The 9,856-nt window shown below is 42.7% G+C and overlaps 1 protein-coding gene across 4 annotated transcripts; it reads left to right on the plus strand.

The window, feature by feature from the left end:
- The first annotated feature begins 1,611 nt into the window (after positions 1 to 1,611).
- LOC306733946 (heterogeneous nuclear ribonucleoprotein C) lies at positions 1,612 to 9,601 on the plus strand. Of its 4 annotated transcripts, XM_079215259.1 has the most exons (11): positions 1,612 to 1,723; positions 3,436 to 3,469; positions 3,949 to 4,002; positions 5,731 to 5,780; positions 6,279 to 6,511; positions 7,591 to 7,663; positions 7,793 to 7,840; positions 8,019 to 8,182; positions 8,260 to 8,373; positions 8,495 to 8,631; positions 8,720 to 9,601. In XM_079215259.1, the coding sequence occupies exons 3-11, from the start codon at positions 3,982 to 3,984 to the stop codon at positions 8,804 to 8,806; spliced, it is 927 nt and encodes a 308-aa protein (XP_079071385.1). In that variant the 5' UTR covers positions 1,612 to 1,723; positions 3,436 to 3,469; positions 3,949 to 3,981; the 3' UTR covers positions 8,807 to 9,601. The 4 variants fall into 4 exon arrangements, with proteins under 4 accessions (XP_079071385.1, XP_079071387.1, XP_079071384.1 ...); XM_079215261.1 differs by lacking the exons at positions 1,612 to 1,723; positions 3,949 to 4,002; XM_079215258.1 differs by lacking the exons at positions 1,612 to 1,723; positions 3,436 to 3,469 and having other exon boundaries at positions 3,846 to 4,002; positions 6,264 to 6,511.
- Positions 9,602 to 9,856: the final 255 nt, after the last annotated feature.

The following is a 9,856-nucleotide window of genomic DNA, read 5'->3' on the forward strand; positions in this document are numbered from 1 at the left end:
GGACCCTGCTGATGTACTTTCAAAAGCCACGCGGTCACTGGTGTGATTTTTGTTATTGTTATTTATGACATTTGTTGTTTGAAGTGACATTTTTTGCAGCACAAAAGAAAATGAACAAGTGTGTGAAATGGTCATGCCATTCTGTTTCCATGAATCCAATAAATATATATATAAATAATGATACATCACATATATTGTATATTGTTGGAAGAAAAAAACGCTTTTACTCTTAATCAATTACTGTTTCACTGTTATATTAATAATCATATGTTCTGTTTATTATTATTAATATACTGTGTAAATGCTAGTGACTTCTCATTGACCTCTTTCTTGTTAAAACATACATATGCTTTTCAAAACACAAAAAAGACACACACTAAAATAATATCGGGAATGCAAAATACTCAATATATACAATAAAACAAAACAGCAGAGCGTATTCATTTAGGAAACTAAACAATAAAGAAAGTGCAAAAATACAAAGTATGTGCAGTGCATATGGAGTATAAAGAATACAGTGACTAACTAGAGTGGTTCTCAAATGGGGGTACGTGAGATATATTTAAAATGAGCATTCATAAAAAAAAATCCTTTACATTTCAAATATAATCAAATATAATTGTAAATTAATCTGGTTATCTCAATGATGAGTTCTCCAGTTCCGGAGTCCACAGCTGTCTTAAGGCCCAATCGCATACATCTTGCATCCTATACCTCAGGATGTCAGCAGGTTTGAACTAGCGGTCGCATGCCATTTAAGGCTCTTTTCCTTCAGATTGTTCTGCTTTCAGGTAAGTTGTGACAGGAACTTGCTTAACGTCTCAATGGGCCTCAAAAGTCAGTTACTTTGTCTTTTTGTCTATAAGGTATATAGCTTTCTTTATGTTGAAAAGTGTTGAAACACTCTATTAAAACCAAAGTGTACAGGGCATTACGTCGATGATATTCACATAAAATTGCATGTCTTCCAACAGTGTATATAATATATTAATATACATATATTTATATTATATATGTATATTATATATGAATAAATAAAGCCTAAAACTATGGTGAAACCCCAAATCTGTTCCAGAGACGCTGTCTTCCACATCATAATAATATAATATTATATTAATATATAATAATTGTTAAGTTGTATTCTGCATTGTTACAATATATCAATAAAATGTGTTGCTTTGTATTAAAATGGCTATATAACATTATATCACATGCCACATTAACAGTCCCTGTCCCATACGGCAACATCGGACATATTGCTCTCTGTCGTCATTATGTGTGCACAACATATTGCAAATTAATAAAGCATCATATCTATATCTATATATCAGATATCAACTCTTCGCTTCTGAGGAATAATGGCTGCTCGTGTAGCGCGAGGGGCCTGACGAAGGTGTGGGCAGTCCTTCGCGTATTATGAGGGTGTTCTTCAAACCAATCCGCGGACGGCAGCCTGCGTGTGTCAAAATTCGTGAGCTGGACTGACAAGCGCGTCCGCCAATCGGCGAAGAGCACAGCCACACGGGGCGGCTTGACTAGCCAATCAGGAACTGTGACGCAGCGGGGGGCGTTACCCTTCTTCTGTTGTGCGCGCTTGAGACGACGCCATTTCGTGTCCACTGTTTCAAGGTGATACAATCAGCCTGCAGAGCCCTAAACGGATCTTTACCTACTCAAGTAGAAACAGCGTTGAATTTTACTCATTTTTAGTGTTAAGCTCCTGGTGAGTATTTTTAACCGAGAGATTTTTTCCCCCCCTATATTTTTTTTTCATTTTTTTTTCTCGACTTTGAAATCTCTTTGGGACTTTTTTTTGTTTTTGTTTTCATTTTTAATGCATTTTTCCTGGCTGGTATATTCCCGAGACTGTGTTGGCTTTAGTGGCGTAGCTACATTTTGTGTTTGCATATCGAGCTGCGCAGAAAACTAGTGTGAAGTAGCTTCCGCAACACGATTTTTGCTTTTGTTTTTCGAGACATTTAAAAAAAAAAAGAGAAAAGAAAAGGAAAAACCTCCATTTTTTTTTCAGGGCCGCCGTGTTGCCTCATTGTTTATCTGATTGTGGTGATGTTTTCCGAGGAGAGAAAGATGGAAGATGGTTCCAGTCTTTTCTGGACGGTGTTCAAAAACGGGTCGCCCTTTTTCCTGGAAACGTGTTTTCAGAAGGCTTTTTTTAAATCTCGACACCTGTAACTTGATTAACACTCGTTTGAAATTGACTCCGTAAAGACGTGTTTTTCCTGTTCCCTTTGTTGCTTCTGGCGGTGCAGAGGCGGTGTGTTTTCTGCAGCAAATCTTTCACGAGTGATGTCATTTTTCAGGCTTTTTTTTTTCTCTTCTCCTTCTTCTCCTCTTCAATGACGAGTGGGGCGTTTTTCTTTTTCCTACATATTTTTTTTTTAAGGAACATTAACACCTGGGAGTGCTGTAGCATTGGTGTGACATATTTTGAGGCATTTTGGTAATTCTGATATAATAATTTGACGTTGATTAGCAGTTTATACTGAGCGGTGGAGCTGCCTGTAGACCCATGAGGGAGGCCTCTAATAAGATGGAGGCCTGCACCTTTAAATGTCCTCTTTTCTTGAATTATCATTTCATAACTCACTTGTTTACATATATTTTATTTAATTTAAACGTCTTATCTGATTTGCAGCAGAGGGTTATGGTGGTGAATCAAGGTAGTTGTTGTTGTTGATGCCCCCCTCCAAAAAAAAACCACTCCCATTGGCCCCAAGTGTGTCCTCTGGAGGCGTCCTTGAGCGAGGCCCTCCAGCCTCTAGGGGCGCTGTTCTGTAGCAGAGCCTTTACTTTGGCCGGCTGCAGGAATCAATCATAAAGTCTGTCAGTTCACACATCTGTGCAGAAATATGCAGGTTATTATTGCAGGTAAACAGTCATTTAGTTTAAAAAACAATCAATTTACTATTTTGTTTTTGCATGACCTTTTTGAATGGACACAGGTGTCTGAAACTCGATTATTAGTGTATGTTTTGTTTGGGAACGGTGACTTAAAGTTGAAGTTCACGGTCAGAGGGAAAACAAGCCGGTATCAGACTAGTGTGAAAGGATTGTGGTGAACATGAATAAGTTATTCATTAAATAATAACTTGCTTTATCTTGCAGTTACCTGCCTGCAATGTCACTTTTTCTTTTCTTTTTTCATTGCAAAAGAAATGCAGCCTCTTTTTTTTTCTGCAAAATGTTAATATTCTGTCCATAATGACAAAGGTGTGAATTGTTTTAAGATTAGTAAATGAGAGTAGATCAATGGGTTTTATTGTACAGATGTGTTTGTGCCAGTGGCATTGAGGGCGTTATTACATATTTTTGTGATACTTATTTCCCTCCCAGTTTGTGGAAATACAGTTTCAAATTCATTTTTGCAATGGCCTCTTTTCTAATATTCCGTTTTTTTGTTTCCCCCCTGTTTAGTTTTTGAAGCCACTTTTTTGAACGGCGGCAAATCGTAAGTTGGTCTCAACCCTTTTTTTGGTTTATTTTTCACCTCAACTTTTTGCATCTTTTTTTTTTTTTTGCTCCACTTTTGTTTCCACCCCTCTGTGATTCAGCCCATTTCTCTCCCTTTTGGATTTCCTAGAGCAAGTAGCATGTAGTGTTTTTTTTTCTTCTTTTTGTGCTGTGCAAGTAGAAGATCAACTGCTACATTTTCAGACTGTGTGACACTAGCGGCCCCTTAGATGAGCTTTTCCCCAGTTTAAGATAATCAAATGCATAATGTTCAGTGTTGATTATGACAGCCCCTTCCATCTGTAGCTAATTGCCGAATAACACTCCCTCGACTACTTCCTGCATCCAGTCCTTGGATTAAGTACTGGCACTGACAAAGGCAAAAATAACTGCTGCCTTTGCTTTGTAATTGTGTTTTTTTTGTCTTTTGAGTGCATGCCATTTGATGGAGTCAAATCTGGTCTATTACCCACACAGAAAAACAGATACCTGCTCTTGATAATAACAATTATGTCACCATTATCACCGAAAGTAAGTTTGAACCCATTCAAATAAGCATGCATACTGAATACCATGAATAACTAACATCTTCTGTAATCACTAATAATGATTGTGTTTGATTTAAGTATCTTTTTCCTGAAGTATTTTCAGCAGAAAGAGTTCAAAAGGTTGCATTTCTCACAATCATCAGTTTCACTGAGCTTTATATGAACAGTGTTAAAGTTAGCGAGTCATCATTTCCTTGATTTTAAAATCCCCTAAATCTATAAAGTACACACACAGCTCCATGCACGTGTATACAAACTGCTTTCTGTCTCATTTGTGTCTCGTCTGTCTCCGAGCGTCAGAGCTGCAGTCGCAGCGTCTCTCACAGTCAAAGCACAAACATTCACATCACTGATCTCTTTTTATTTTAATTTTTTTGTATCAATGAACCCACTAGCCAAGTTAAAATGAAACCTAAAGATTCCCAGTGAACACCATCACACAATAAAGCCCAGATGAGGCCCGAGGAGCAGTTACTGCCGTTATAAATGTAAATATAACATGAATGGACCTTTAATATGAGGGGCCACCGTACACAGTAGTTAGGAGTGAGAGGGAGCACCTTTCAGCGAAATGCAATCTGACATCATAGGCTGCAATAAACGCCGCCTCTATGAAGCTTATATTGGTCCGTTTATTGAGATCATGAAGCGTGCGCATATTTGCCAAAGAAACGAAACATAAACGCCGTATTTGGCGAGACAAAACAAATCGGGGCGTTTTATATTTACTGATCGATGACGATGAATCGGCACCTCCGGTAACGTGGAAAAATAAATGCAAATATTATGGTCGTCACCATTTTTTTTTTCCATCTACATTCAAGATGTTATGTTTTTTTCTGCGGATTTTATAAATGCAAAAGTCTCCCAATCCACCTGTGCATAAGCTCTGGGCATCTCCCCTCTACTTTGAACCACCAACACGCCACATGATTTAGAAACCCCTGCTAAGCAGCCTGTGCGGAGGTCCCAAACCCCCGGTGCTGTGGACTCCCTGTCCGCTCGCCAAGCGGACAGAGAGCCGCACAAACACATTGCGGTCTGAGGCCGTTCAATGGTCGTCTTTCATGGCATCAGATCTTTATTAACAGGGTCAACTTTTTCGTCAATATGATTGTCTGAGAATCTCCCCCATCCCTCCTTCCTGCAGTGTTGCGTAACAACTCACGCGGCGACAATCTGGTGTTAAAGCCGGCGTACTTGTGATCGGTGCTGATGAATACAGTTAGCAGACCCTCGCTAGAACCGACTAAAGGAAACTCAAGTGGGATCATTAACCGTGTAATGGGATCCACCACGTCTGCCCTGTGCTCGGATACGAGTCTCGTTCATCGTGGTTACGCCGGTATGGAAACAAGCAGATTCCGGCTGCAGCTGCGTCCCGCTATGAGCTTCAGTGAGGTGGCGTTTCCACTGCAGGGAAGTTAAAATACTAATGTATCCTGTTTTGTCATAACAAACAACCATTTATCCCACAGGTTTTTTTTACTATCTTTTTATGGCTGCCTCCATTAAAAAAAACTCTTTTAATTCTAATCATTTTTTTTGATTATTTACCAGCCCCTCTTCCCCTTTTAAGCACTTATTGGGTTTGCCAAAAAAACAAGAAAACCAACGTTTTTCCTCTTTTTTTCTTTTTTTTTTGGAGGTGTGGTAGACGTCACTGAGCCCATTTCTCACAGTTCCTCGACAACCCTCTTCTCTCCAACAGACTCAGGCAGGCAGGCAGACCTCCACCGACCTGATCACAGATCCAATGGAGTGAGTTCTAGCTGCTTTGGTGACCCGTTCACACTGTTGTCTATTCTGCTGTCTCATATCCTCCTGTTTCCTCTTGTGGGAGTGAAACCCACCTGTACTGTACGTAGGAGGTAGAAAGAAGCGCCTTGACTTGTTCAGCTTTTCTTGTTCATATAAAGAATGTGGCTGCCATGGATTTATAATCAGTAAATGAGCACACGAGCGATGAAATGTGATAGAAATGTGAGGGATTGCGGCTTTTCTCTATTTTACATGACTGTAAATACAATTATTCATTGCATTTCCATTTAAAGACGTCCACTTTGGTTCTGCAAATGTTTTTATGGACATTTTTCTAGACTGTCGCCCCGTTTAAAGCCGGTTGTTTTGGTCTTTAACAGCTTCAACACTCGCAGTGTCAGGATAATCTACATCTCACTTGTCCTCTTCTCTTTTCCTCCCCTTGCCCCGTCCTCCCACCTGTCCCCCCCCACTCCCGGGCAGCCCAATGGCCAGTAGCAACGTGACCAACAAGACGGACCCCCGCTCCCTCAACTCCCGCGTCTTCATCGGCAACCTCAACACCCTGCTGGTCACCAAGGGCGACGTGGAGGCCATCTTCGCCAAGTACGGCAAGATCGTGGGCTGCTCGGTCCACAAGGGCTACGCCTTCGTGCAGTACGCCAACGAGAGGAACGCCCGCAACGCCGTGGTCAGCGAGGACGGACGCATGATCGTGGGACAGGTGCTAGGTGAGGAGGAGGAGGAAGAGGAGGAGGAAGAGGAGGAGGCAAAATGTTAATGCTGGGGATCTGCAGAGGTTATTTAGGCGTCACAAGTTTGAAGAACGTTTGGATGCGACTGAGATTTTCTTTCCAAACCCACCATTTTGTTTTCTTTACATTTAAATATTGCACCTTTTTGTGTAGAAGCAAAATGTTTTTCCTCTGCATATACATGCAGTGTGAAGTCACATGTGGAATACCGACACGCGGTGCACATGTTGCGTGATGCATGAATCCCAGAGTGGCGACAACAATTAGAGTCCAGGACGTTAGCGTCAGATGTTTCACTCCCATTTCCTGCTCGTTCATATTCAAGGCCACGGCAGGGCCGGAGCCTGTCCCAGCATGCACTGGGAAAAAGATAATAACCCCTCACCCCCATGAGTCTGTGGCAGAGCGTAAACGCAAACAGATGAACGTGTAGTCAAGAGCAGCTGCTTCACTTTACAGTCAGATCACCTTTAAACTCAAACCTTTTTGAAGGTTCAGCCACTGTGCTGCAAACCAGGGATTTAAAAGCAACACTGGAAGGAAGATGTTTTATTTTTTTCCCCACAGGAGACATTTTGACTTTGATGGCGGCTGAATTCCATTTAGCAGCTTTGATTCCCGGCTCCTGGTCTGTTCACTGTCAGCCTCCCTGGGTCACCTGAATGGAACAGAGCCCTCGTTAGCGTCATTAGTAACACCTGTGCTTTTTCCTGCGGCTAGTCAAAGTGTCAGCTGTCGGGAAGGCAGACACGTGATATTTAAAAACATCAACACCTCGCATATCTAAAGACAAAACTACTTATTTTTTATCTACATTTTCCGGGACCTGTCTGATGCTCAACGCAGGTTTAAAAATAAATGTGAGTAATTATTTAGAAATACCACCAGACGGGCGTTAAAACCTGCGTTAGTCCTTCAAAATAAAACACCACCAGGTGAAAGGAAGGAGCGACAACATGTGTAAAACCGGAACCGTCGGCTCCTGAAGTGGCTCTTTCTCCCAGCTGCTGGCGACTCGTAGCTCCTCCTTGACTCTTGTGTTTTTCCTCCCTCAGACATCAACCTGGCAGGCGAGCCGAAACCTCACCGATCGAAGACAGTGAAGCGCTCGGCGGGAGACATGTACAGGTGTGTGTGTGTGCGTGTGTGTGCGCACTTGGCAGCTATTCCAGTATTTCCTGACGGGCCTGGAAAGCGACGGCGCTTTACTTCCTGTCTAAGATGAGCCGTGGTTAATCTTTCTGTCTCTCTCCACAGTTCATCTGTTGAACTGGACTATGACTTCCAGAGAGACTACTATGACAGGTATGTTCTTCATATATTTTTTTTTAACTGCTCTTATCGGTTTGCTGATTTGTCCTTTTTTTTTTTACGCCTTTAATTCATATTTTGAGTCAACTTTGTTTGGTAATATCCTGTTTGAATTAACAACACAACATTCTTGACACAAGTGTACCCATCATGCAATGTTTTCCTCCGTCAGGATGTACTCCTACCAGTCCCGCGTGCCTCCCCCTCCTCCCCCGCTGTCCCGAGCCGTCATCCCCTCCAAGCGCCCGAGGGTCAGCATGAGCGGAGGAGGGAGCCGACGAGCCAAAACCAGCTTCTCCTCGTCCTCCAAGACGAGCCAGAGGACGTCCCGCACCAGTACGTGACGCTTTTTCTGCCCGCCGCTCCGCAGCACCGCCGCCGTAATGACCTCTCTCCTGCTTCCCCCCCCACAGTGAAGGTAGACGACCTGCAGACCATCAAGAGAGAGCTCACGCAGATCAAACACAAGGTGGACTACCTGCTGGAGAGCCTGGAGCGCATGGAGAAGGACCACAGCAAGAAGTCAGGTGGGCCCCGATGTGTGGAGGACGACGCGGGAAAGACGGAGATTGATATAAAACAAAGATGTAGACGTTCCGTCTGGTTCCGACGTTCCTTGCTTTTATTTAACGAATGTTCTTTTCCCAGATATGAAGGGCTGCAAACCAGAACCAGGCGAGGTGTCCCCTCTCCACTCCTCCACCTCCAGCAAGAAATGTGACGGCCTGAAGCGGAGCCTGAACGACTCAGACGACGAGGGAGATCTGCTGGAGGATGACGACGAGGTGAGGAGGAGGAGGAGGAGGAGGAACCAGGGAGAGAGCGAAGAGCTCGTACCAGATGACTAAAGTGTTATTTCTACCTCCTGTGCAGATGAAGAGCAGAGGGCGAGAGGATGACGAGGAGGAGCACGAGGAAGGAGAGGACGACGGAGATAGCGCCAACGAAGACGAGTCCTAAGCGTCACACAGGCAGACGCACACACACACATAGGCACACACACGTACACACATTGTGTGCGACTGCATCTCCACACCAGACCTGTACACAAGTGTTTATGTGCTCGTATCTGCTGAGCTGGACACTTACAGTATAAACAGCGTATTGTAGATATTGCTTCTTCACACACAGAATATGTCGAGTAGTCGTTTCTGGACTTTTCAATGTTCCTTCAAGTTGGTAATTAGATTTTTCTTACTTTGTTTTCTGACACATTTTGTTTGACTTTTTCTTTTTTTTTTAAATAGATATTTCTGCTATTAGATGAATGCAAACTCTGCTTTGTTACATTGAGGATACCTTTAACATTGCATAGCATTCTGTTTGAACTCAGGGCCGTAAGCCACTCCAATATAAACAAGAGTTTTTTTTGATGTCGGTTTACTTTATGTAAAATATTAAACAACGTAGAAGCTGACATCGAAACACAATCAGAATAAAAATATGCTACGGTTTGAATTGTAGGTCATGCTTGAGACCAAATGCACGGTTCTACAGTCCGGGCTTGAAAATGTATTCGATTTAAAATGTACTGCTGATCCAGCTGCTGCACGGCTGCCGCCTCACCAGCAGGTGGCAGTGCAGCATAACAACACACAGCGAGCCTCCCTGTTCCCTTCTGCTTGTCTGATTACAACACAGCATGTACAAAACCCTCAGACCAAATCTCCATTGCTCTGGAAATAGTTTTGTTTGTTGCCGAGGTGTTGCGACCTTAACTGACTTCTGTAATGCAGTGGCTACTCCATGTTTGTCTGTTTTTTTTTTTGTTTTTGTCATTTAACTGCACTGGTGAAAGTGAATAAAACATGTTTTCCAAGTTGGAACCTGTCCGAGCTTTTTAGTACAATTCACACGAGTGCTGCATTCAGGTGCTGTGGGTCGTCTGCGCGCCATTAAGGTCGAGCTTTATAAGCGGTGGATGGAAATTGAGTTGTGCAATAGACTGGGAGTGTGATGGAAATATATATTCGGTGGGTGTAGAGCACACATGTTGAGGCTGGAAGTTAT

The sequence above is a fragment of the Taurulus bubalis genome (assembly GCF_910589615.1).
Source record: "Taurulus bubalis genome assembly, chromosome: 3".
Taxonomy (NCBI): Eukaryota; Metazoa; Chordata; class Actinopteri; order Perciformes; family Cottidae; genus Taurulus; species Taurulus bubalis.

Coding starts and splice junctions, on each gene's coding strand:
- LOC306733946 (XM_079215258.1), top strand. CDS start 3,907: ATGCCATTTGATGGAGTCAAATCTGGTCTATTACCCACACAGAAAAAC. Junction 5,781..6,263: donor CTGATCACAGATCCAATGGA/GTGAGTTCTAGC, acceptor ACTCCCGGGCAG/CCCAATGGCCAGTAGCAACG. Junction 8,632..8,719: donor TGCTGGAGGATGACGACGAG/GTGAGGAGGAGG, acceptor CCTCCTGTGCAG/ATGAAGAGCAGAGGGCGAGA.